The following is a 26935-nucleotide window of genomic DNA, read 5'->3' on the forward strand; positions in this document are numbered from 1 at the left end:
CTTAGGAAAGCTCCGCTGGGGGCTTTGCGGAGCAGGGGCGTGGCAAAACGCGAAGGGGCGTGGCGCCCCAGTCTAGTGGGCGTGGCCTGGTGGCGGGGCGGGGCGGGGTTGGGCACACTGCCCTGGGGCTGAGTCTCTGCTGGAGGGTGGCGGGGACCCGGGCAGGAGGCGGTGGCGTTCTCGGCGGTAGGACCAGCATGGATTGGGGCACCGAGTTGTGGGTGAGTCCTTTACCCCCAGCTCCCACGGTTCTCCCTTGCTGGGGTCCTGGCCTCTCCGCTCTTTGTCCCCGGTGTACCTTTGCCGGGACTCCGCGGTTTCCCCTGCTGCTGATCCCGTGGGTCCCCGCCCTCTGCCCTCAGCACTCCCTCTCAAAAGTTCCTTTGGGACTTTCTAGATGCCCAGAGGGCCCTAGGGATACTTTGCCTAGGGCCGGTATAGGGAAACTGAGGCACAGAGTTGAGAATGAGGCCATCACAAGAAGTCCCTGGACCAGGCCAGGAAGGGGGGGACAGCTGGGCGAGGTCACCTATTTTGAGCGCCCTGGCCTGGCTTGGAGGCTAATCTTACGGCCCCTGGGTCCCTGCCCGTCTCTCGCCTTTCCAGCTGGGAGGGGGAGGGTACCCTTTGGTCACCTTCTCTCCCACGTGGGGCCTCACCGGGTTGATTTCCCCCCCCCACCGCCCCCCACCGCGCTTGCAATTGCCCTTAAGGGCTTGGGTCTCTGAGGGGGAGGGGAAGGGGGCTGCAGAACTTGGCCCCGGGCGCTGGGCGGAGCCACCCCTTACCCGCCACTTAACCTCACCCAGGAAGCCCTCGAAGTTTCCCTGAATCTTCGGACTATTGACCCCTCCTCTTTCTGGAGGCTGTGGAGTCTTCGGGTGTAGCGGGGGTGAGCCACTGTAGTGGAGGCATCACAGAAGCAGGGGAAACTGAGTCAGTCACTCATAGGAGGATCCCGGGGGATCATGGAGAATGAGGAAATCTGGCCATTGAGGTTCCCCGCTTCCACGCACTTTTAGTTACACAAACCCTTCCCCTCTGTGCCAAGCCCGCTTAATTTTCCGGAATTTGGGGGGATTAGAGGATTTGGGGGAGCTGGAGTGCCTTAGCCTCCTCCCAACACCCTTGCTAGCCACTCCGACTCCGCGAGACCCCGCCGTCCGGTCTGGGGCCCTGGCCCTGTTGTCCAGGCCCTTCCCGGGAGGAGGAGATGGGGGTTCCCGCCAGCTTCCTGCCTCCCCCTGCGCCACGCTGGGCGGCGCCTGGGGAAGCCAGCCAGTCCTTGCTGGAAAGGCTGAGCCACGAGGTTGTGTCTTGTCCCGCCTCCCCTTCCGTGCATCGGGTCGCTGGGGCTTCGGTATCCCTCCCCCCCACCACCAGGTGACACTGACCCTCTCCAATCCCTGCAATCAGGATCAGTTTGAGGTGTTGGAACGCCACACGCAGTGGGGTTTGGATCTATTGGACAAATACGTGAAGTTCGTGAAAGAACGCGCCGAGGTGGAGCAGGCTTATGCCAAGCAACTCCGGTGAGCACGAGGGTTGGTGCTCTCCGCTCTGGGACTCTGCAGGGAGCCAGCGGGAGTGCCAGGTTCTTAGCCTCCCTGCCTCTGTGCCCACCCTTAGGAGCCTGGTGAAAAAGTACCTTCCCAAGAGACCTACCAAAGATGACCCCGAAGTCAAGTAAGAATGGGAAAGACTCCCTGGGAGGTGAGGGCGGGGGGCGGGGCGTGGGTCTCTCTCCTTCCCAGAGGCCGCTCCACGGTGTACCTCCTGTCCTATCGCCTGTTAAAATTCTGGGTGACCTGAGGTGGAATTTACCCCCTTCCAGCAGAGCGCCCTTTTTGTTTTGTAAATTCTCAGCTTAGCTGAGTTCTTTGGGGTAAGTGGCATTTTACTTACTCTTTTTCTAGTTTTGAGGGCAAGATGCACCCATATATGCCGTAGGGCACCTGTGGGAGTCAGAGGACAGCTTGCTGGTTCTTTCCTCACCATGTGGGTCCCAGGGATCAGACCCAGGTCATCATGTTTAGCCGCAAGCACCTTTTACCTGTTAAGCTATCTAGTTGACCCTAGCTTTATCTTTGACACTTTGTTTTGGTTGTTCTGTTACTCTCTCTGTAGCCAGAACTCATCTCTAGTGAGGCAGTCCTTGAGCTTGGGCTCCCAAGAGCTGACCTGACCAGCATGCATCACTAAGCCAGGCTTGGGCCAGTCACTTTTATTGCCTCTTTTCTAATCTGCAAAGGGTCTGATGGTTGTGATGCCTACTCCATCTGGTATGTGGGAAGATGAACGGAGTTTATGTGTCTAAAAGCAATGGCCAAAGCTGGGTATGTCGGTGCGTAGCTGCGATTCTAGCACCCTTGGGTTCTGGGCTAGCTCACTTATACTGGTAGCCAGTCTGTAGGTATTTCCAGGAACTTTTAACTGCATTCTGAAACCTTCTCTTTAAAATCTAAACGGTGACCTGGGCATGTGGCAAATGCTTGTTATCCCAGCACTCTGGAGGCCAAGACCAGGAGATTGAGAGTTCTAGGACATTTTGGGCTACATAGTGAGACTATATTTTTAGTAAATACGTAAATCAAAATTTTAATCCAAAAATTAAGATAGTTGTTTGTGATAGCTGGTTAGATTGGTGGCGTGATGTGAATGATACTCCACTTAGTGATGAGGGTTTTCGAGGCTTAGAAAGTGTGTGTGTGCAGTCTCATGTAGCCCAACCTGGCCTCAAACTTGCTATCTAGCTCAGGACTGATCTCCCTGCCTCAGACTCCAGAGTGCTTGGGTGGCAGCCACTGTACCTGTTATGCTGGCGGTGGAGCTAGGACCTCATGCATGCTAGCGGGGCTCTCTACCCTCTCAGTGCCTCCAGCTCCAGCCTCTGAGGATTGAAAATGCACTAACAAAACAAAATTGTTCCTTTCTGGAACATAGGCAGACTTTTTTGGTCATTGTGTTTACATCGTATGAGGTTCCCTGAGTCATCTAGGGAGGGTCTGTGCAAACCCTGCTGTTCATCGAAGATCTTCAGTATCCTTTGCCTTGGTACCCTCTAGGAACCCTAGAAATGGTTGCCATGGCTACTGAAGGATTACCGTAGTCATACCTCTCACTGTAAAATCTGATGAGGGGTGCTGGGCATGGTGGTTCAGCGCCGTGATTTCCGCAGTCAGGAGGCTGAGGCAGGAAGAGCAAGGGTACTCGACTAGCCTGCAGGCCCTGCCTCAAAACCTAAATAAACAGAAGCAAACAAAAATTTGATTCTACGGTTCTGCCACCAGCCCTAGGGGAGTGACATATATATAAGATGTCATCAAGGCTGAGCATGGTGGCATACAACTTTAATCTTAGGAGGAGAAGGCTGGTGGGTCTCTGTGAGGCCAGCCAAGGCTGCATAGTGAGATCCTATCTCAAACAACAACAAAGATGTTGTACGCATTATGCCTCCAAAAATTTGATTTGCAAAATGCATCTGAATTAAGGACTGGAAGTTACGGACACAGACTTGGTTCCCCTTGGGAGCGAATGTAGCCCAAGACTTCCGTTTTATTTTGTTTTTGTTTTTTTTTCCTTTCTCCTCCTTTGTCTCTTTACCCTTCGATCATCTCTCCCTTCCTTTCTCCTTCCCTCCCTCCCTCTCTTCCCAGGGTCTCACTATGTAGCCAAGGCTGGCCTCAGACTCTCCGTCCTCCTGCCCGGCCCTGGGATGACAGGCCCGTGTCACTGTGCCAGGCCGCGTCCTGAGTCCTGCTTGTCCCCTTCCACCAGGTTCAGCCAGCAGCAGTCCTTCGTTCAGCTTCTCCAGGAGGTCAATGATTTCGCAGGCCAGCGAGAACTGGTGGCCGAGAGCCTGGGCATCCGAGTGTGTCTGGAGTTGGCCAAGTACTCACAGGAGATGAAGCAGGAGAGGAAGATGGTGAGTCCCCTTCCACCCGAGCTTGCTGGGGCCTCGTGGGAACCTCGCTCAGGGTCTCCATTTGTTTGCACAGCACTTCCAGGAAGGCCGGCGGGCCCAGCAGCAGCTGGAAAATGGCTTCAAGCAGCTGGAGGCTGTGAGTGAACATGAGGGCAGCTGGTAGCTCAGGCCCGGGATTGCTGGGGTGGTGGTGGCTGCTCAGGTGTGACCAGGGCCCCCTTCCCCTCAGGGGTACCCAGCATGCCTATTGTGCCTACACCTTTTATTTTGGGTTGGGGTCTCATGTAGCCCGTGCTGGCCTGGCCTTGAGCTCATGTGTGTGTGTGTTTTGTGTGTGTGTGTGCGCACGTGCGTGTGTGTGTGTGTGTGTGCGTGTGCGTGTGTGTGTGTGTGTCTCCAGGACAACTCTTCTCTGGATTCACTTCTCTTGTTCCACCTCTGTGGGGGTTCTGGGACTGTGAACTCAGGTAGTCAGACTTTCTTGACAGGCATTTTTACCTGGTGAGCCATCTTTCTGGTTCTATTTTGGGTTTTGAGACAAGATCTCATGTGGTGGTCCAGGTTGGCCTTGAATTCCTGATCCTCCTGCCTCTACCTCCTTAGTGTTGGGGTGACTGCCTGGTGCACAGCTCCCTATAAACCTAGACCTCCTCGCTCTGCTCCTGGGGGAAGGCACGTCCTTCATCCTCCTGTTTCTTGTGTAGAGTAAGCGGAAGTTTGAGCGAGACTGCCGGGAGGCCGAGAAAGCTGCTCATACCGCCGAACGGCTGGATCAGGATATTAATGCCACCAAGGCAGATGTGGAGAAGGTGTGTATGTGACAGGCTGGTGCCACCGGAGTAGGGTGAAGCCAGTGCCTGACTGTGACCTCCACCTTGCCGTCCCACTTCTCAGGCCAAGCAGCAAGCCCACCTTCGAAACCACATGGCGGAGGAGAGCAAAAACGAATACGCAGCCCAGCTGCAGCGCTTCAACCGAGACCAAGCCCACTTCTACTTCTCACAGATGCCCCAGATATTTGATGTGAGCGCTTGAGTTAGTTAACTCCTACACTGCTGTTTGCTGTCTGCGCCCTAACTGCTATGTCCCGTCCCTACCTCTAGAAAGATTGGAGAACACCTGCAGCTCTAGCCATCTGGAGGCAGAGGCAGGAAGCTAGCTGAAGTTCCAAAGCCAGTCTGGTCTACATAGCGAGTTTCAGGAGAGCCTGCCTCAGAAGGGAGGGAGAGAAGGAAGGGATGGGAAAGGGATGGGTAGATAGAAGAAGGAAGCGAGAAAGGGATATCACTCTTTGGTTTTGAAACTCCTCTTCCTCCTTCTGAGCCCAGCTCTAACAAGTTCTAGCTCTCAAAATTTCCCCAGCCGTCTTCCCCACTCTCTGTCCCAACCCTGGTGTTAGGATTGTCTGTGTCGCATGTCCTTTTCGTTCAATGCTCTGACTCCTTATAACAACCTCTTTTGAGAAGATTTTTCCGAGCTCCTGGCCCTGCGACTCTGACCCCTGCCCCTGGGGTCGTGAGGGCAGATGATTCTGTCTTCAGCTCTTCGGCCTGGGCTTGTGGGGCTGATGTCTTCAGCCTGGAGGTGTTGGCAGGGTTGACTCACCCCATGCTCTTCTTGGCTCTCCAGAAGCTGCAGGACATGGATGAACGCCGGGCCACCCGCCTGGGGGCTGGGTACGGGCTCTTATCAGAGGCTGAACTGCAGGTGGTTCCCATTATTGGCAAATGCTTGGAGGGTATGAAGGTGGCTGCGGAGTCCGTGGATGCTAAGAACGTGGGTGCTCGTCATGGGCCCAGGGGGATGAAGTGTGGGCTGAGGGAGGGCGGCTCCCCAAAAGGAGCTCCCTGAGCTCGCCTCACGCTGGTTGTCCCTCATTCTTTGTACCCTTCCCACAGGACTCGCAAGTCCTCATCGAATTACACAAGTCAGGGTTCGCCCGCCCTGGCGACTTGGAATTCGAAGACTTTAGTCAAGTCATGAGCCGAGTGCCTTCCGACAGCAGCCTGGGCACCCCGGATGGCAGGCCTGAGCTCCGAGCAGCCTCCAGTCGTAGCCGTGCCAAGCGCTGGCCTTTTGGGAAAAAGAATAAGGTGGGGTCCGGAGCTCTTGGGGTGAGGAGTGGGTGGGAGGGGGTGACAGTCAGCCGAGGTCCTCACTGAGTCAGCTCCAGCCACATGGAACGCCGAGTCCTGGGGCAGGAATTTTCCTCTTGGCTGTGGGCCCAGGCTAGAGGGAAGGAAAGAGAGGAAGGCCAGCCTGCTAGCCCACTGGCTGGCTTGCGAGTCCCTCTGAGGATGAGAGGGGACATGGTAGGGAGCCTGTGGCATTTTCTGCTGCATCCTGGGACCCTTGAAGAGCTCATGTTGGCCTCACAGCTGTGATATTGCCCCCCCAATCCCTCTCCCTCCTGTGCATTTTCTCCTTGGGAGTTTGACTTTTGGGGTCCCGTGTCTACCTTGACACCCTTGTTTATCTTCCTACAACGGTTCCCCTTCTTTTAGTGATTCCTTCCCGTCACTTTATGCTTTCCATACCACTTAGACTCTGAGATTCCTCTTACCTGCCACCCGGCACCCCTCCTCCTGGACTTCCCAATGTAGGCAAGCACTGGCTACCCCCACTTCTCCTCCCCGTCTGTCCCTTTTAGCCTATATGTCTGACCACCCTGAGTCTTTAAAAAAAATTGTTACATTTATTTATTTATGTATATCATGTGTATTTGTGTGTGTGCACATGTAGTGGTCACAGGAAGACTATCAGGACTGCAAGTCTCTCCTGGGTCCCAGGGACCAAAGTCAGAGTTGTCATGCTTGGTGGTGGCAAGCCTTTTGCATACTGAATCATCTATGTGTCCACAGCCTTTGCTTAGGCTTGCCTGACTACCTTAGAGACTGTGAGCCCAGAAAGCAGGGCAGAGAGGAGCATGGGCACCTGACCTCCCCGGCTGCTGCATGAGTCCTTAAGACTCAAGCGACACCTGTCTGTCTCGTCTGTCTCATAGCCTTTTAACTTATTGGATTTTTTATTTATATTTTGGCACGTGTGGAAGTCAGAGAATAGCTCATGGGGATCAGTTCTCTCCGTCCGCACTGGGATTTCAGGATCCAGGGCTTGGCAGCAAACCCCTTTCCCTGCTGAGCCCTCTGGCTGGCCCTGGCTCCCCATCTCCTGTCTTCCCTAGCACCTCCCAGGTCTTCCGTTGTTGCTTGTACAGGTGTTTTCTGTGTGATCTTACAATTCAGTTGTGATTTTTCTTATCATTATTTTCCCTCTTTCTCCATTTTTGTTTTTCCTGTTTCCTGTGTCCCGTCCACCCATCCTTCCTTTCGTCCATCCATACTCCGACTACATCCTCGCGTCTCCATCCCTGACTGATTCCCCCCCCCACTTCCCTGGCCCCCACCGGTAGCCGCGTCCCCCATCCCTGTCCCTCCTGGGGGGTCACCTACCCTCCACATTGTCTGATGGATCCCCGTCCCCCCGTTCTGGCCGCGACCCCTTGGCCATACTGAGCGAAATCAGTAAGTCGGTCAAACCCCGGCTAGCATCCTTCCGCAGCCTCCGAGGCGGCCGTGGGGTAAGTTGAGGCCGGATGGTGGGACCCTGGGCTCTTTCCTGCCGCCTGCTGGGTCCCCCCCCAGATTCCAGCTTTGCTGTATGCATGGCCTTGCTCCCCAAAAGCCCTGCCCGGGGAGGAAGGTGGACCTGGTATCTCAGGAGCGAGAGAGGCTCTTTGGAAGTTTAGGGTCCCAAATCCCAAGCTCAGCCCTTGTTTCACCTTGCAGACCGTGGTCACTGAAGATTTCAGTCATCTGCCCCCAGAGCAGCAGAGAAAGCGACTCCAACAACAGCTGGAAGAGAGGAACCGGGAGTTGCAGAAGGAGGAGGACCAGAGGTGAGCCTGTGCGGTGGAGGAGGCAGGAGATGAGTGTGGAATGAAGCAGGGATTCTTCTCTTCTGGGTTTGTGGATTGCTGTAAAAGCTATGCTGGACCAGACGAGGAGGTCAGCGTCCTCTTCACTCTGTCTGGGAGGCAGGGTCTCTCCTCACACTGGAACTTTGTGTCAGCCAGTAATCGCTGTCTGTCCTGTTTCTGCCCACCAAGGCAAGGCAGCAGGTGGTATGTGGCTGTACCCAGCTTGGAACTGGGTGCAGGAGTCAGAACTCAGGTCCTCCTCAAGGTTGCTCAGTAAGTGCTCTTAACTACTGAGCAGTCTTTCCAGCCCCCTACCTTGTCCTTTTGTCTGTTTTGGTTTTTTTGTTTATTTGTTTGTTTGTTTGTTTGTTTTTGAGATAGCGTCTCCCTATGTGGCCCTAGCTGGCTAAGAACTCTTGATGAAGACCAGGTTGGTCTTGAAATCACAGATCTCAAGTGATGGTATTAAAGACTTTGTCCATCACGACACCGGCTTCACATGACTTTTTTATGAGACAGGGTCTCAAAGGGACTTGGGCTTGCTGAATGGCCTGGGCTGGCCAGCCAGTGAGACCTGGGGTCTCCTTTCTCTTCCTCCCCAATGCTGGGACTGCAGACATGAGGTCGCATGCTGGGCTTTGTCCATGGGAGCTGGGGGTTGAGATCAGGACATGGTGCCTACATGGTGAGCACTATTGACCGAGCCATCTCCTGGCCACATCTGATGGATTTAAAGGAGATTCCTGTCACAAAGCTGGGTGTGGTGGTGCCAGTCTGTAATCTCAGCATTCAGGAGACTGAGGCAGCAGGGTCATAAGTTCAAAGCCATCCTGGGCTTCTTGAGTCTCCAAACAACAGTGAAGAACTGAAATGTAAAAATGGGAAAGAACCGGTTACTTGTCACTACAGCGGCACATGGAGGTGTGAGTGCTGGCGCGCAGTCTCCCTGTCCCCATCCTCCCCTGCTGCCGCCCCACATCACTGAGCAAAAAGCAAGAAAATCTCTGGCTCATTTTACTCCACTTCTGCTCTCAAAAATGCTCTCACTGGGCTGACTCAATGACTAAAGGCACTTGCCACCCAAGCTGGAGGACTTGACTTCAGTCTCAGATGGTAGGAGAGAACCCACTCCCACAAATTGTCCTCGACCTCCAGACACGTGTGGTGGCTTGTAAGTGCACTACACATAGGCAGGTGTAATAGGAATAAGGTCAACAGATAAATTAGAGAATCGCTACAGTGCCTACTCAGGTTAATATATACTTGGCTACAATTATAGTTTCTGTGACAGGGCTGACCTCTGTAGGCTAGGAGCCACCCTCAGCAGCACTGGGGCATTCTAGGCAGGATTCTACCCTTCGCCTTGTCCCCAGCACCTCTAAGGGGGAATTCCAGGTAGGGCTCCACCCCTGACCACGCCCCCATCCCATCCCTGGGGGATTCTAGGCGGGGCTCCACCCTGGCCACGCCCCCACCCCTCACGGAAGGATTCTTTTCCTTATTTTGAGACTAGTTCTGGATAAGTTATCCAGCCGGTTCTGGAACTTCCAATTCTCCCGGCTGTCTCCCAAGTAGCTGGAATTACAAAATCGGGACCTAGGCTCAGATTCAAAGATTTTAGTAGACGGGAAAACAAAACAAAAAGCCCAGGTGGTGGAGTCTTACCTCATTAATGCCCAGACAGCTCACAGTCAGGAACTCTGTCAGTCTTGAGTCACCGTGCGATAGGAGGGAGAGAGCTGAGTTATCTAATGCTGAATAGCAAAATATTAACGCACAAAAAATCCGCCAGACAAGAAAATCTTCAGTCATTCTTTCCAAGCAACAAAGCCTCTCCCAGCCCAGTTACATAATAGGGGTGACGCCGACCACTTGTTAGCAGGTGGCTGGCCAGATTCGATTTGGCTGTTCACATGTGGCCTTCTCTGCAGAGTGGAAATCATGGGACTTCTGCCATGCTTGGAGTTTCATGCAGCCTGGACAGTCCTAGTGGAGTGAAGTGTCTGCCTGCCTGGAATCAAAAAGGCTGGCTTTTCAGCTCACTTACTTTATTTTTTTATTTTGTTTTTATTAATTCATCTATTTTGTGTATGGGCTTATACATGCCATGGTCTCTGTGTAGATGTCAGGTGACAACTTGCCATAGTTCTCTCCTTTGAATACACGTATTCCTGGTCAAACTCAGGTTGTCAGGCTTGGTGGCAATTGCCTTTATCTGCTGAGCCCTCTTGCCGGCCCTTATTTTTATGTTTTATTTTATTTTTTTTAAAGATTTATTTATTTATTATGTATACAACATTCTGCCTCGATGTATGCCCGCAAGCCAGAGGAGGGTGCCAGATCTCAGTACAGATGGCTGTGAGCCACTATGTGGTTGCTGGGAATTGAACTCAGGACCTCTGGAAGAGCAACAAGTGCTCTTAACCTCTGAGCCATCTCTCCAGCCCTTTATGTTTTATTTTGAGACTGGGTTCTTGCTAAATTTTCCAGGTTGGCCTGGATCTTGAGTGTGCTACCATGTCTGATTTATTTATTTATTTATTTATTTATTTATTTATTTATTTATTTCACATGTGTGCTCGTGTGTGTGCGCGCGCGTGTGCGTGAGCACAGGCAGCTGTGCACAGCCCTGCATGCACAGAGCCCGGAGGATCTCATATGGTGACTGCTCCATCTCTTTCACTCCCTGGAGATAAGATTGCTTACTGAACCAGCAGTCAGACTGACAGCCAACAAGTCCGAGTTTTCACCTCTTTCTGTCTTAGCCCCTACAGTGCTTGAGTAACAGAACTCATCTAGAGTTTTACATGGGTGCTGGGGATTCAAACTCAGGTCCTTAGGTTGGCGCTCTGACCACTGAGCCATCTCCCTGTCTGAGATGGGGTCTTGAACTGACTAGCAGCTTAGATTCAGCCAGACTGGCGGGCCATCAAGCCCCAGGGATCTTCTCCTGTGTCTGTGTCCCCAGTGCTGAGATTGCAAGCATACAACACACCACCATGCCTGGCTTTTTTACCTAGGCTGTGGGGACCAAACTCATGTCCTCACACATAGGCAGCACGTGTGTTACCCACTGAGTAATCTCTACAATCCTGTTTTGATGTTTTTGAGACCAGCCTCATTAAGTCACTCTGGTTAGCCGAGGCTGGCCTTGAACCTGCTGTCGTCTGGCCTCAGCTCGTGGTACTGTGCCCAGGCACGTTTGAGCTCATTACCAGCATCTTTCCTTTCCTCGACCCTGTTTTTCACTTGTTAAGGTCACAGGAGTGTGTGCTTTCCTTTCTGTCTGTCTGTCTGTCTGTCTGTCTGGTCTCAGGGAGGCCCTGAAGAAGATGAAAGACGTATATGAGAAAACACCGCAGATGGGCGACCCTGCCAGCTTAGAGCCCCGCATTGCTGAGACCCTGGGCAACATCGAGAGACTGAAGCTGGAAGTGCAGAAGTATGAGGTCAGAGGGATGCCCTGGGGAGGGGCGGGGACAGACTGAGCTGAGTCACTGCCTGGTGGGGGACGGGGGATAGAACCTAACTAACTGTCTTTTGTCAAAGTTTTGGGTGTGCATGGGTAATGTCAGAAAAGGTCCCTGGTCCAAGAGTGGGCCGACCTCAGTACCCTGCCCTGGAGCTCATGCTGTGATCCCCAACCAATCCTAGGCTTGGTTAGCAGAAGCTGAAAGCCGGGTCCTCAGTAACCGGGGAGACAGCTTGAGCCGTCATTCCAGGCCCCCTGATCCCCCAGCTACTGCCCCACCTGATAGCAGTAGTAGCAGCAACAGTGGATCCCAGGATAATAAGGAGAGGTAAGCAGAGAAACCAGAAGCAGCTATGAGGCCTGAGCTTGGTATAGCATGGGCCTAGAATCCCCCCAGTGAGGGCCTGGGGCGTGGTCAGGTGTGGAGCCCCACCTAGAATCCTCCAGTGTTGGGGCTGGGGGCGTGGTCAGGGTAGAGCCCCACCTAGAATCCTCCAGTGAGGGGCTGGGGGCATGGTCAGGGTGGAGCCCTGCCCAGAATACTCAGGGAGGGCCTGGAGTGTGGTCAGGGATGGAGTCTTCACCTAGAATCCCCGTGAGGGACTTGGGCTGGCTTAGATGGAGGGTCAGGCCCTCATCTTTCTTCCATGTCCAAGCAGCTCAGAAGAGCCCCCTTCAGAGGAAGGCCAGGACACCCCCATCTATACTGAGTTCGATGAGGACTTTGAAGAGCCTGCCTCTCCTATCGGCCAGTGTGTAGCGATCTATCACTTTGAAGGTGGGTCTAGTGCATGAGTTACCATTTCTTGTCGGCAGGAGCTTAGTGTGATGGCTGTAGCTCAGTGGGAGGGTGCCTGGCCAGTGTTCAGTCCCCAGTACTGGCCAAAGGAAGGACCTGGGGAGTCAGTGTAAGGAAGAGTTATTTTATCATTTTAGGTTTTTTCGAGACAGGGTTTCTCTGTGTAACCGTCCTGGCTGGCCTGGACCTAGCTCTTGTAGACCAGGCTGACCTCACACTCCCAGAGATCCGCCTGCCTCTACCTCACGAGTGCTGGGACTAAAGGTGTGCACCACCATCGCCGCCTGGCTATCTTTTACTTTCAAATATTTACTTTCAAATATAATATTTATTTATTTATTATATATACAGTGTTTTGGCACAGAGAGCACCAGATCTCATTACAGATTGTTGTGAGCCATCATGTGGTTACTGGGAATTGAACTCAGGACCTCTGGAAGAGCAGCCTGTGCTCTTAACCTCTGAGCCATCTCTTCAGCCCCAAATATTCTTATTTATTTTTTGTGTGAGAGAGGTCAGAGGACAGCCTCCAGGAATGAGCATGCGCATCCTGGGGACCAAACTCCGGCTGTCAGACATGGTGGCTAGCGCCTTTTCCTCCTGAGTGGCCTTACGGGCTCTTGATTTCTCAGTTTTACTCATTCCGGGACCCCAGTCTGTGGGACAGTGCTGTCCATTCAATGTGGGGCTTCCCGTCTAAAATTCGCCCAGTCTAGAAACTCCCTCAGAGACATCGCGGAGGTTTGTCTTCAGGGTGGAAGAGATCCTTGATGCGGAAGCTAACAGCGTTAACCGTCGCACCTTTGCTCGGAGCTGTGACTTTCACCAAACCTGACCTATCCCCACCCTACTTCCTGACAGGATCCAGCGAGGGAACCATTTCCATGTCGGAGGGGGAAGACCTCAGTCTGATGGAGGAAGACAAGGGTGACGGATGGACACGGGTCAGGCGGAAACAGGGAGGCGAGGGCTATGTGCCCACCTCCTACCTCCAAGTCACACTCAACTGAACCCCACCAGAGCGGGGGACGAAGGGCAGGGCTGTCGGCTGCTGCTTCTGGGCCACAGGGGGCCCCCCAAGACCTTGCACTTTATTCCTGCCCTCGTGGCTTTTGGCTGAGACCTGTGTAACCCGCTGTCCCCTCTCTTCCACCCCACCCATCACCCTCCAGGGACCCACTTGTGCCTTCCTGCGTGGTTGTACATATTCTTCATTTAAGACCTCTCTTCCTGCCGCTCGGCTTGGGCCAAGTTTTGTTTTATATTAAAAAGTATATATAATTACAAAAAGTTCTTGGAGTGTCTCCAGTATTGGGAATGGACCCTAAAAAGGTACCTCAGCGGAGAGCGAGCTCTGCAGCAGGGGCTGGCTTCTCTCACGGAGGAACAGCAATGACTGCATCTCACAGCCATCCAAGACTGCGCCCCCTGTGGCCAACTCTGGCAACTGCACTCACACCTGCATAGACCCTTCCCAAGTTAAAAATACAAAAGCCGTCCTTTCTTGGAGGCGAACCTAGGTACACCCTGGCAAGCCCTTGTGTGTATTACTGATGCTTGTCACCTACTGTATACCCGGCAACTAGCCCATTCCTTAAGATTTCATTTGGCCACATTTCCCTAGAGTGCATAGGGGTCAGGTGGTTTGCTCAGAGTCACACAGCATTTAAGAGGCAGAGGCAAATTTGAACTTTGATACCAGATCTGTAAGGTGTTTTTATTTAGAAAAGTCAAGCGCTCACCATGTGGTTGCTTTCTGGATATCTCAGAAAGTACGCATGTATGAGTAGGGTATGTATATACAAGAGTGTGAGAGTTGGTCTCTGGGTCCCTACCTGACTAGGTATTTTGGTAAAAAGGAGCCAGCTATTATACCCCAATCTCTTGGGGTCCATTTTAAGACAGATTCTTCTAAACTTTGACTCCGGGAGGGGGCATTTTTAAATTTTTTTTCCTCCATAATTTTCATATAGACCAGGCCAGCCTCAAACTATGCAGCTGAGCCGGCCTTGAACTCCCCATCCTCCCATCTCCACGACAAGTGCTGGAGTTATGGGTGTGGACCACTGTGCCAAGTTCATTCGGATGCTTCTTGAATAGCTGGCGGTGGCCTCCTTGGAGTCTCTCAGCCCTCAGGCTCTAGTTGTTGGGACAGGATGCTGAGGACATGATGGAACTTCTCCAGGCGGTTGGCTCTGGTGGCCTGGGCACCCTTGCTCCCCCAGAGTAAGCGGCGCAGGAAACCAGTGGTCAGCGCCTCCCGGAGTTCTGGGTTAGGCCTGAATCCTGTAGGCAGAGTCAGGTGCGCTTGGGGTGTGGCTCCGGCCTCTCCCATACCTGCCTTTTAATGCTAGGAACTTTGATCCATAGCAGCCAGTGGGGAGTGCCTGGGCAGGGGTTAGCAGAGGAAGGGGGCCCCTTGATCTCTGCAGGGGTAAGGGCAGGGTGCAGAACAACACGAGACAGGGTGACCAGCCTAGGTGCACCATTCAGGGAGCCCTGTTTTAGAGGGTATGCCAGGAGGCGTGATTAAAGGGCGTGGCCATCCAGCTCGGCAAACCTTGGACGGAGCCTGCCCCTTGGCAGGGTGTGGACACCCAAGGTCTTAGAAGTTACCCAGGATAAGGGTCTTAGAGGTTGGCTGGGCGCAGGTGGGAGGGAAGTGTGACTTGACTGGGGAAGAAGTCATGTTGGAGGGAGCCCCAGTGGGGCCAGATATTCCCAGGCCAGAGGTTCGGGTGGGACACCGCTGGGCATAGCTCCGCTGGGCTCCGCGGTCCCTTTTATAGTGGAGAGCACTATTTGTGGTTTACGATTAGGGTCAGGTCCTCCTCCGGGGGTGTGTCGGTCCCAGTTAGGTGAGACTTTGGAAAACTTGGGCTAGGTTGGCCTCCAAGGGGCCATCGCTCACCGCTCACCTTGCAGGCGCTGGGCTGCCGCCCTGCGGAACAGAGGTGCATCACGGGCCACCTGTCGCGCCCCAAGCAGAGTGCGCAACAGCCGATCACAGGACTCGTCCAGCGGCCCAGAGGTCTCCTCGCCCTCCAGCAGGCGTACTACTGGTGCCATGTGTGGCAGGGCCACCTCTCCTGGGCTGCAGGGTCCTGTGGGGAAGGTAGGGTCTGGGATGGTGGAATGGGGCACAGGGTAGAGCCTAGGTGGTAACAAGGGCGTGATCAAAGGCAGAGGTGGAGGCCAGGGCCTAGTGTAGGGAAGGTGGTTAGGACTGGGGAAGAATTTAAAGAGAAATGCCTGGGATGGGGTCAACCACAGGGTTAGAGTGGAGTCCACGACCCAGAGCAGGGAAGAAGCCTAGGTTGGGTCAGGCATACGGCAGGGACGGATCCTGGAGCTGGGAAAGAGGCTGGGGCAGGGTAAGAGCATATGATGTAGCTAGCAGCCTAAAATAGGCAGAGGGAAAATTTAGGTGGGGTGGGGGTGGGGGTCTGGATCAGAGCAGGACCCTGGGGCTGGGAAGAAGCCTGAGGCAGACAAGGCACGGCCCAAGACCTCTCTCACCTGTACTTTCATCCAGAGCCCGCATCAGAGGCTTTAGCTCTTGTTCAAAGACCAGAGCGGCCTCCGTGTGGTTCCTTCGTAGATGGCGCCAAGTGCTCTCTAACCTGGATACCTGGACACGGAGATAGAAACCCAGCTAGTCCTCTCTTTCCCGTTACCTGCACCCGGGCTTCTTCCCCAACCCTGTTCCCAACACACCTGGGGCATGAGCAGGGCGCCCATGACCCCAGCCAGTCCCAGCAGGTCCCCTGTCGCTCCTGGCCTCAGCGCCAATGCTAGATCCACCAGGCCTTTCAGAGCGACTGCGTGCTCCTCCAGGGGCCCCGAGCAACCCAGCACAGCCAGGGCCCCAGCTAGTGCCAGGGTCTCAATCCTGTGGAGGTGGAATGCAAGGGTCTGGGGACAGTAGGAGAGTTTGTGATAGGAGAGGGGGCAGGAAGTGGATTTCCCAGCCCCCCCACCATGGGGAATGTTAGCAGAAACTGAGTTAGAAAGTTACACCCCCCTCCACCTCACCTCTCTAGCACCTCCAACCTCAGGCGGTGACCGTGAGGAAGTGTGAGTAGTTCTAGACCAGAGGCGACGCCCATGGCACTCTTCTGACTCTTGGTCACCCCCAGCAGGCCTATAGCCTTGACAAAAGAACACAAAACACGTAGAACAGACTAAGCGTTCTGATGATCCCTTGGAGCCTGCCTTCTATTCCTCTGGTGAAACCATTTCCTCCTAACAGCAGGGAAGTTAACTAACAAGGCCAGGGAAATAGAGGAAACTTGGAAGTCGCAGGAAGTCTGCCGATTACAAGGTTCACAAGAGTCATAAGCACTAACAATTTCTGGATCTGCCTGCAGGGGGCGCCAGGGATGCAGTGTTTGGGAGTAGTTACCCACGCTAGCATTGGGCTTTTTAGGGGATGCAGCCTTTGAGACACCGGTGCTCCAGGAAGTAACCCCATAAACGCTCACTAAGCTAGATGGAATCGTTTCTTCTGCGGCTAGTGCCCTATCTATTGTAAGCAGACATCTGTTCATTCCTCCCCGGGAAAAGCCCCTTGCTGGTGGAGGACCCCAGCAGGTGACACACCTGGCAGTCCACCAACAGCAGGTGCAGAGCAGTACTCTCAGGATGGTGTGCCACCAGCAAGCTTCGGAGAGTGCACAGAACTGTAGGGTCCAAGGGCCGGTTCTGGGGACCCAGCAGGCCGGAGGGGTGGCCAGGGATGCAAAATGAGACCTCAGCTTGTGGTCTTATGAAGCATCTGTCTTCTTCCTCTTCTTCCTCAGCTTCCCACCACCAGACCGCTGGCTCTGGACAGCTCAGTCTGGGAGTTGTTCTCTGAGCACTGGGCACTCGGGGGAGAAGTTCACAGTATGTTGGGGGATGTCCGGAGGCCAAGGAGGGCATCCGGAGCGGCACGGAGGGAGCCTTTGCGTGAAGCTGTCCGTCAGAGACTGTGAGACTGTCCGCCATAGTTCCCAGGTGAGGCTGGGCCCTCAGCAACATGGGTTCACTGCCTGTCCGGTGCAGGGCAGATCCGAAAGCAGGGGGTGCTCCTGGGACAAGGGAAGATAGGGCTGTACTTGCAGAAGAGAGCTTGGCAGAGTGGGGGTGGGGAGTGTGCACAGCTCTCTGGCTCTCCTGATTCCGTCCCAGTGACTGAGGATCCCTTCCCAGCCTCTCAGTCTCTGCCACCTTGAAAGCAAACCTTCAACACTTAGGGCATGTTCTGAATTCTGGACGTGTGTTCATGTGTGTGTGGTCATGCATGCACACACATATGGATGTCAGCGGATGACCTTAGGTGTTGTCCCTCAGGCATCACCGACTTAATTTGATTTGATTTGATCAGGGTTTGTGTCACTGGCCCGGGACCCCTGACTGTGTCAGGCTGGTGACCCAGCGAGCCCCAGGGATCTTCCTGTCTCCACCCACCCAGCACTGGATAACAAGCACACATCGCTACACTTGACTTTTTAAAACATGGGTTCTGGGGATTCAAACTCAGGTATTCATGCTGGTATGGCCTCTGAGCCATCTCCCCTGCCCTCCCCACTTTTTTCTGAGAGAGGATTTCAGTGGATATTACAGGTAACCCTGAACTGGAGATCTTCCAGTGTTGGCTTCTCACTCACACACATGAGTACACACTTATGACCCAGGAATGGTACAAACATGCATACACACATGCATACACACAGACACAGACACAGGCACACACACACGAGTACACACTTATGACCCAGGCCTGATGCACAAACACATGAGTACACACTTATGAGCCAGGAATGGTGCAAACATGCATACACACAGACGACACAGGCACACACACACTCACACTATGCACTTATGACCCAGGCTTCACGCACAAACACAGGAATACTCTCTTGCGACCCAAGCCTGATGCACGCACGCACGCGCACACACACACACACAAATACACACTTATGATCTTGTAGCAGTATCAAGAAGCTCTCAACTGGCCAGAGCAAGAAAGCAAGGTCTCAAGATCCAGGGGTCTGAGCTCACTCAGGGGAGAATGGCACTCCAGTCTTTGTGGGCCTGGGGGCCCCTCACCTGCTGCATCATCACGTTTTTCCCCTCCTGAATGGTCCAACCCTGCAGGCTGGCTGGAACTCCACTTCCTAGGCCTAGGAGACAGAGGTGCAAAGGGCTGTGAGTTTAGCCCGAGCGGAGAAAATGCCACCAACCAGTTCCATCAACCTGCCAGCCACTTCAGTGATGGCATCTCTTAGTTCTTCATTCTGCGACTAGACTGGTGGAGGTAGAGGCAGGGGGGTCCGCAGTTCAGGGGCATCCTCCACTATACCGCGAGTCTGAGCCCAGCTCGGGATACATGAGACCCTGCCTGAAATAATAAGTCAGGAGAAGCCTCAGTGCTGAGTACCTGAGAGGCCTGGGGGCAGCCGGGCTGTCGGTGAACACGAGCAAGTCCTCACTGAAGCTGCGAGTCAGCGGCCTCTGACGTCTCACAGGCCTGGAGGCCACAGCTCCCGTGGCCTGGGACAGCGGTCGCCTGCTGGTCATGTAACTGTGGACCAGGGCAGACAGACTGGCAAACCTTTCATCTTCTAGCTGAAAGAGGGCCTGCGGGCGACCAGGCCTGGGCCGCAGCACCGCTCGGAACACCTCAAAATGTAGGATCCTGCCTCGCCAACGGCAGGAGATCACAGGGTGGCTCCCTCGGGACTCCGAGGCACGAACGAGGAAGTCGCCATCTTGTAGTAGGAGGGTTTCAGCTTCCTGAGGATGCAGAATAAGTGGGTGTTTCCAGAACCCTCCCCTCCCAGTCAACAAAAGGCACCTTGAAGTAGGGGTCCCATCCCTGACCACGCCCCCAGCGATTCCAGTGGTCCTGATTCCTGCGTTAGGACCATAGAATTACTGATCTATCTTCCTTCCCTTCCCTTCCTTCCCTTCCCTTCCCTTCCCTTCCCTTCCCTTCCCTTCCCTTCCCTTCCCTTCCCTTCCCTTCCCTTCCCTTCCCTTCCCTTCCCTTCCCTCCCTCCCTCCCTCCCTCCCTCCCTCCGTCCCTCCCTCCCTTCCTTCCGATAAACTCTCATGGGCTGGAGAGATGGCTCAGAGGTTAAGAGCACTGCTTGCTCTTCCAAAGGTCCTGAGTTCAATTCTCAGCAACCGCATGGTGGCTCACAACCATCTGTAATGAGGTCTGGTGCCCTCTTCTGGACTGCAGGCATACACAGACAGAGTATTTTTTTTTTTTTTTCGAGACAGGGTTTCTCTGTGGCTTTGGAGCCTGTCCTGGAACTAGCTCTTGTAGACCAGGCTGGTCTCGAACTCACAGAGATCCGCCTGCCTCTGCCTCCCGAGTGCTGGGATTAAAGGCGTGCGCCACCACCGCCCGGCCACAGAATATTATATACATCATAAATAAATAATTTTCTTTTTAAAAAAAAAATAAACTCTCACTATGTAACCCAAAGTGGCCTTGAACTTCAGAACTTCTGGAAGTATTTGGTTATTTTGACAGGGTCTCTTTGTGTAGCCTGGCTAGTCTGGAACTTACTGGGTAGCCCAGGCTGGCCTTTAACCCAGAGAGATCTGCCTGTCTCTGCCTCCTGAGTGCTGGATTTATAGGCGTGTGCCACCACACCAAACTTGAGAGGGATTTTTTGGTCCCCACTCTATAGACTGGGAAACTGAGTCTCAGAAAATTCAAATACCTTGCCCATAGTCCCACAGAATGTGAACTGTAGGGCTAGGATCTGGGCCCAGCATGTCTGAATTCTGGGAAATCACTTAACTTTCTGTCTGCCATAATTTTATTGTATGTTTCAGGGTCCCAGGGCTCTTGAGTATGTGGCAGTAAGGAGGTGGAGGCAAAGGTGACTCAACCTCAAAGAAAAGTGCCAGGGTGAAGATGGGGCCAGGGTGGGAGACAGACAGGGGTCAGAGAGTAGGGGGGTCTGTTAAGTCTCTGTTACCATCCTCAGCAGTATCCCGGGAAATGGGGATGATTTCTGTTCATCCGATAGCTCCCACTCGGCCAAGTTTCAAGAGTATCTCCCATCCTCCAGCCCACTGTCCCCAACAGACCCTGGCTCCAAGTTGCTCACCTAAGACCCAGGCTTTCCCACATTCGTGTGGGAGAGTCTTCCCACTCGCCTACAGGGTCCATACCTGTCGAGACAGCTGACCATGGTACCAGGGCTGGCAGGTAAGGTTGTCTGTATCCTGTGGTGCCTGCATGGAGCTCTTGGCGGAGGGCATCAGGGCCGAATTTTGCACACCCACCCTGCCTCAGTCTTCCACATCTGCAAAATGGGAGCAATGAGTCCTGCACACTCAGGGGTTGGGTCTCATCCTTTCATCACCTCGTTTGTGAAATTTCCATTATTCATTTTAGCTCTGCTCTAGTAAATTTTAACTGTTAACTTTACACAGTGTGAAGTCACCTTGGAAGGGAGTCTCGGGTAAGGTCTTGTCATGATCAGATTTACATGTGGGCATGTCTGTGGGGGGATTTTCTTCATTGTTAATTGTGTAGAAGGGCACAGCTCCCTGTGGACGGTACGATCCATTTCCTGGAAGGTGGTGCCGGGCTGTATCAGGAAGGTAGACGTGGGTCTGTGTGAGAACCAGCAAACAGTGTTCCTCCACCTTTTTTGCCACAAGCTTCTGCCTGTGTTCCTGCCTTGACTTCCTTCAGTGACAGACTGTGCCCTGGAAGCTGCGGTAGAGTCTGCTCCTAAGCTGCTCTGGGTCTGTATCTTACCCCAGCAACAGGAATGAAGCTAGAACAAGCCTGTGTTCAGCACACAGGACAGTGAATTCCATCATGACATCTTCATATCTGTTTATAATATATTTTGCCCATGCTCACTCCATCACCTGCTCTATTTATGTACATGTGGTGTGTGCACATGTGTGTGAGCGTAGATGTTTGGATCCTTAGGCGTGTTGAATTGAGAGGACGTTGGGTGTCTATTGCGCTCTCCCTTATTACTTGAGGCAGGGTCATCCAGTGAACAAAGAGATTGCCATTTTGGCTAGGCTCCTTGGCCTCCTGTTTCGGACTGTCTGCCTGCCCCAGGCTGGGCTTGCTGCAGTGTGTGAACATGGCCAGCCAGCATTTTACTTGGGGGCAGGGGACAATTGTGCAAACACAATTTCCCCAATTATGTTTTCAGGCCCCCATTACCCTCTCTTGTCTGCACACCCCAATTATGCTTGTTCAGTTTCATGTCTAAGTCATTCATTTTTTAATTTCATGTTATATATGTACTTGTGTGTACATATAAGTACTAGATTATATGTCTTTTACATGTGAGAAAAAACATAGTATTTGTTTTCTGGGTCTGCTTTATTTTAATTAACATGACAGTCCTCAGTCCCATCAATTTTCCTGCAAATGACATATTTTTTCTCTATAACTGCATATTACTACACACACACACACACACACACACGCACACACCCACACACTCATGCACACACACACATTCATGCACATACACACGGCCGCACACACCCACCCACACACACACAATCATGCACACACACACACATGCACACACACATTCATGCACATACGCATGCACACACACACACTCATGCACACACACGCACACACTCATGCACACACACGCACACATTCATGCACACACGCATGGACGCACAATCCCCCACACTCATGCACACACACAAACACGCACACACACATTCATGCACATACGCATGCATGCACACACACACACATTCATGCACACACGCACGGACGCGCACACACACACACACACACATTCATGCACATACGCACGCACGCACACACCCACCCACCACATCGCCCTTTTATTCCTCCCATTTTTTTACTTTGGAGATCATATAGCCCAGCTGGTCTCAAACTCCTGTCTCCACATCTTGAGTGCTGAGCTGCATATCTTTCCGATTTCTGTGTTGATGGACATCTAGCCTGATTCCACACTGGGCTCTTGTGAAGAGTCCACATTGTAGCACAGCTCAGATGCTACACACACACACACACACACACACACACACACACACGAAATGAATGCATATGACAAATTAAACAAGCAATTCACAGCCATATTTGCATGCATGTATGTATATTTGTATAATTGAACATAGTCACACTGTGCAGCCCTGGCTGGCCTGGAACTGGCTGTGTATTCCAGACTGGCCAGGAAATCACAGAGATTTACCTGCTTCTGCCTCCTGAGTGTTGGGATTAAAGGTGTGTGCCAGTATGCACAGCGAATGTGTGTGTGTGTGTAACTGGGGTTTGAACCTGGAGCCTCCTAAGTGCCTGGCAGGGACAGACACTGAGCTACCGCCCAGCTTAAATATCTCAATATTAATAGTGTAGGCTTTGTGTCACACTGGGGTTGAGTCAGGGCCCTGGTCATGAGAAGCATGAGTTCTATTACTGAGCTACAGCTTCCAGCTCGGATGAGAAATTTTTATATACAAATAAATACACCACACTTATTTACATAAAGCGGTCTACATTTGTCCTGGTGTGCTGTCCTGTCACTGGGAGGAAACGCTGTTCACAAGCAACTCGGTGGAGGAGAGGATTGATTTGGGCTACACTTCCTGGTCCCATTCCATCCCCGAGGAGAGTCAAGGCAAGAACTCAGGCAGTGACAAAGGAGGCAGAGGGCAAGAGAGAGGGTCCAGCAGACAAGAGTGGACCCGAGTTTAGATCCCAGCAACCACACTGCAACCCACGACAGTCTGTAACCTCAACCCCAGGGGATCCCACAACTTCTGACCTCCAGACACATCCACATCCCCCTTCCACACGGCATACATTCAGCCACACAGCCACACCTTGATATATATATTAACTGAAGCAGAACGCACACATGAACACTCCAGGAGGCCTGCTCACTGGCTTTCTGTCAGCTTCTTATACAGCCCAGCTCCACCTGCACAGGGTGGCACTGCCTCTCACATATAAAGGAAAAACAATGTATATGTAGAAATAACAGAAACATACAGATAAATGTGGGCATAAGTAACTTGCTTACTTTAGTTACCACTATTTAAGTTGGATACAGCTATAAACTCAGCACGTTGGAGGCTGAGATAGGAGGGTCAAGGTTAGCCTGGGCTATGGAGTGAGACCCAATCTGAAAAAAAAAAAAAAACTTCCAAACAGTAAAAATAAAATCAAATAGTAAAGTCATCTCACACCAGCAATGCACTCACAAGGCTCTTTGCTAAGGTACAATATGTTACTTATTAGTAATAGATACTTAAGAGTAACATATTGTAAGAGTAATATATATTTGAGTATATATATTACTCTTAAGCAGAACACAAGGCTTGTTTTGATGGTCTCATGTAGGCCATGTAGCTTGGAGCTCATTGTAAAGCCCAGGATGATTTTGAACTCCTGATCCTCCTGTCTTCACCTCCCCAGCGCTGGGCTGAAAGGCCTGAACCCCTAGGCTGGGTTTATTAGGTGTTGCGCAGTGGATGGAGCCTAGGGCTTCCTATATGCTAAGTGAGCCAGCGCTCCACCACTGACTTGCAGCCCCACCCTCCTGCATAGTTCCTGCCTTCAAGACCGTTTAAAAGTCAAACTTGGAGACTGATCGGCAACTGGTGCCTTTATATTTTGAGTTTCTTTTTGTGTTTGGTAACTCAGCTATTTAGTTAGTATATTATGGTTAGATTTTTAGATCTCAGACATTATTTCACAGGCCCCAGATTGTGCCTCAAATATCTGTTAGAAAAACTATCTTGGGTGAGAGGGAGGGCTGGCTATCTTATCGTAGCTATCTGTCTGTCTGTCTGTCTGTCTGTCTGTCTGTCTATATAACCATCCAGCGATGGATCTTTGTATCTATGTTTGTCTGTCTACCTATCTCCAGAGTCTAGGAGTGTAGAAGTGGCCCTGGCAAGGATGCAGGGAGGCACACAGCAGGATTCCTGCCTCGTGAGTCACCGCTTCCTGGACAGGGGGGCGGGGCATCCTCAATTATGTCCTGATACCTGGGGCTTCGGGTTGGGAGGGAGCTGCCGCAGGCACTGCACACCTGAAGCCAGGTGTGCTCCCAAATGTGCACACTTCCTGTTTGTCACCTGGTGGGGCCCGCGGCTGTGGCCGTAACTTCACGGCTGACAAATTCCTGTTTCTCCAGTAACCTTCAGCGGGAATGGGGGCGAGGCAGAACCAAGTTCTGGTTCAAGTTTGGGGAGCTCAAGGAGGGCACGGGTGTCAGCCCCAGGTCAAGGAAACTCGTCTGGGTCTTTTGGGGGATAACTTATTTGGGCAGGGGAGGGGAACCAGGAAAGGGGACAGGCAAACTCGAGTGAGGTGTGTAGGTTTCCTGTGTCTGCACACATTCAGGGTGCAGTGGCCAGCAGACACCTCACAGACAGATGCAGGTAGAGTTGGGGTTCTGGGATCTCACCTTCGACTCTGAGCTGATATGGTGATTTAAGACCTACTGTGTACCACCAACCTGTCCTAGACCAAATTACCCGATCCTCAGCTGCAACCAACAACCAAGAGATGAGTGGAGAAGATCATTTCTAAGGGTTCCGGGTGCAAATAGGGAATCAGGAAGATTTCGGTAAGGAAGGCTAGAGGGGCAGGGTTCTTTTTTAATTTAAATTTTATTGTGTGCGGGAGTGAGTGCCAAGGTTCGAGGGTGGAGGCCAATGGACAGTTTCCTCCTTCTGGTCTTCACGTGGGTTCCAGGACGGAACTCAGGCTAGCGGACTTCAGGAACAAACGCCTCTATCAGCTGAGCCATCTCGTCAGCCCCGGGGACTGGTGTTCTTTAAGTATGAAAGACCCTTTCCAGGAGGCGAGGACCTGAGAGCTGAGACCTAGGTTTGGACTGAGGCAGCAAGGCAGAGCTTTGGGATGCCTGAGTGGTGTGTGGTGTGTGTGTGTGGGGGGGGGGGGATGAGGGTGAGGCCGTTAGACGGGCGTCTTTTGATGTTTTCACAACGTGCTAATGTGAGCGAGGGGGCACCAGAGGGAAAGAAAAGGCTAGGAGGGGAGACCTCACAGTAAGGGGAGCACCTCGTTTTAAACCGGCGACCACAGGCGACTTTAGGAAGCGTTTGGGGTAGTCAGCCAGGGAGGGGCAGATCCGGATTTGCGCTAGCGCTAGCGTGCACCAAAGTGGAAGCCGAGAGTATTTCCGCAGACAGCAGGAAACACGCTGGGAGCTGCGCGAGGGCCACCCAAGGCACACCCGGGTTCCCGGACACGCAGGACGCGCAGCCACTCACTTGGAGACTTCTTCCTACCCCCTCCCCCTCTCGCAGACTCTCTTGGATGGATCCTTGGGTTCTCCCTGAGAACTAACGGCCCCATCCCGATCCCAGTAGGGACCCCTGGATCTACCAAAGACCACCCTCTCACTCACCTGGTCCGGACTCTGGGGGATCCGACGGACTCAGTCAGGAGGCTCAGCAGCTGAGGACCGAACTGTCCACGCCCCAACCAGGCTCAGCCTCGCCAGTCCTCCACCTGGCTGGAGCCCAGGCTGGGCACCTGGCCTCGCCCCTCCAGGCCCCGCCCCATCTGCCCCTCCCCTTCAGGCTCCGCCTCCAAAGGAACCTCCCAGGCGTTTACCCCGCCCCCTGGGAACCTGTCTTTGCCTGTAGCCGAGCCCCAAGTCTGTGCGTGAGTGAGCGCGCGCTCTTCTTGTTCTCTTTAGACTCCTCGTCCTTGGCAACTCCAAATAGCCCCGCTCTTTAAACAGGCGCCACGCCTGCTCACCATTGCACCCCACTTAGTACCTCGGTTTGGGATTCTTCCTCCCTTTCCTTCTTTCTCCCCGCTCCCCCACATTTTTTATAACACTCGTTGTTTACCTATTCGAGGATGACCTTGGACTCCTGATTCTCCCGCCTCCACCTCCCGAGTGCTGGGAGGACAGTTGTGCACTGTCATCTATATATCTAGTTTATGCGGTGCCCAGGACCGAACCCCCGGCTTCGTGCACGCTGGACAGCGCTCTACCCACTGAGCCCCAGTCTCAAGCTCTAGAAAGATTTTTACCGCATGCCATGCCTCCCTAGGATCTGGCCGAGTTGAGGGTGTCTCTCCAAATCTCCAGGGATTCAGATCAGTTCACAGCAGCCCTGGACTGTGGGGTCAAACCTGCTGCTCCCTCCAGCTATCCCCCCCCCCCCTCCGGCCATTCCTGCCTGGGTTTAGAAGGGAGAGACTTGTGGAAAAAAGCGACAGCCTCCATCAAAGATGGAGTAGGGCGGGAGTTTGGGGCCAGGATGAGGATCGAGGGTTCTGATGGGTTCTCAGGTTGGGGTGGGCCTCGATCCTGATGCCTGGAGACGAGGCAGAGGAAGTTGGAGGTTGGGAATCTGCGGCAAGAGAGGCAATACTACGTTTGTTAAAGGCCACGTTTATTCAAGGCTCTCTAGGAAGTCAGGCTGCGGCGGGTGTTCGGTGGCTAGAGCGCTGGCCCAGCACGCACGAACTGGGTTTCAAGGCCAGTGCTATATAAAGGTGTAGCGGTGAACACCTGTCACTACAGCACTAAGGAGGTGGAGGAAGGAGGATCAGGAGTTCAGACAGCCTTAACTTCGTAGCGAAGTTCAAGGTCAGTCTGGGCTATATGAAAGTCTTTAAAGTATTCTATTTATGTTTTATTTTTTTGGTTTTCGAGACAGGGTTTCTCTGTAGCTTTTGGAGCCTGTTCTGGAACTAGCTCTTGTAGACCAGGCTGGCCTCGAACTCACAGAGATCCGCCTGCCTCTGCCTCCCGAGTGCTGGGATTAAAGGCGTGCACCACCACTGCCTGGCTTTAA

At 53.0% G+C, this 26935-nt stretch overlaps 2 protein-coding genes across 3 annotated transcripts; one reads left to right on the plus strand and one right to left on the minus strand.

The window, feature by feature from the left end:
- Positions 1-118: 118 nt before the first annotated feature.
- Trip10 (thyroid hormone receptor interactor 10) lies at positions 119-13408 on the plus strand. 2 transcript variants are annotated; one of them, XM_038314359.1, is made up of 15 exons: positions 119-221; positions 1417-1532; positions 1630-1686; positions 3778-3925; positions 3999-4061; positions 4630-4734; positions 4820-4948; positions 5555-5701; positions 5824-6018; positions 7338-7505; positions 7714-7823; positions 11161-11293; positions 11499-11644; positions 11976-12094; positions 12977-13408. In XM_038314359.1, the coding sequence occupies exons 1-15, from the start codon at positions 198-200 to the stop codon at positions 13123-13125; spliced, it is 1809 nt and encodes a 602-aa protein (XP_038170287.1). In that variant the 5' UTR covers positions 119-197; the 3' UTR covers positions 13126-13408. The 2 variants fall into 2 exon arrangements, with proteins under 2 accessions (XP_038170287.1, XP_038170286.1); XM_038314358.2 differs by lacking the exon at positions 7338-7505.
- A 715-nt stretch (positions 13409-14123) lies between these two features.
- Positions 14124-25597, minus strand: Sh2d3a (SH2 domain containing 3A). The gene is made up of 10 exons (XM_038309696.1): positions 25528-25597; positions 20294-20427; positions 18540-18895; positions 18209-18282; positions 16718-17208; positions 16151-16266; positions 15833-16007; positions 15635-15746; positions 15034-15219; positions 14124-14401 (listed from the first exon to the last, which is right to left on the minus strand). Exons 2-10 carry the CDS (start codon positions 20381-20383, stop codon positions 14241-14243), a joined length of 1761 nt encoding a protein of 586 aa, XP_038165624.1. The 5' UTR covers positions 20384-20427; positions 25528-25597; the 3' UTR covers positions 14124-14240.
- Between the last annotated feature and the right edge of the window lie 1338 nt (positions 25598-26935).

Source organism: Arvicola amphibius, chromosome 1 (assembly GCF_903992535.2).
Source record: "Arvicola amphibius chromosome 1, mArvAmp1.2, whole genome shotgun sequence".
Lineage (NCBI taxonomy): Eukaryota > Metazoa > Chordata > Mammalia > Rodentia > Cricetidae > Arvicola > Arvicola amphibius.

Excerpts from the sequence above, each read along its gene's own strand:
- Trip10 (XM_038314359.1), top strand. The coding sequence starts at position 198 with ATGGATTGGGGCACCGAGTTGTGG. Across the intron at positions 6,019-7,337 it reads CTTTTGGGAAAAAGAATAAG|CCGCGTCCCCCATCCCTGTC; the intron begins GTGGGGTCCGGA and ends CCCCACCGGTAG. Across the intron at positions 7,824-11,160 it reads CAGAAGGAGGAGGACCAGAG|GGAGGCCCTGAAGAAGATGA; the intron begins GTGAGCCTGTGC and ends GTCTGGTCTCAG.
- Sh2d3a (XM_038309696.1), bottom strand. The coding sequence starts at position 20,383 with ATGCCCTCCGCCAAGAGCTCCATGCAGGCACCACAGGATACAGACAAC. Across the intron at positions 15,747-15,832 it reads GCGCCCTGCTCATGCCCCAG|GTATCCAGGTTAGAGAGCAC; the intron begins GTGTGTTGGGAA and ends CTCCGTGTCCAG. Across the intron at positions 14,402-15,033 it reads GGCAGCCCAGCGCCTGCAAG|GATTCAGGCCTAACCCAGAA; the intron begins GTGAGCGGTGAG and ends CTCTGCCTACAG.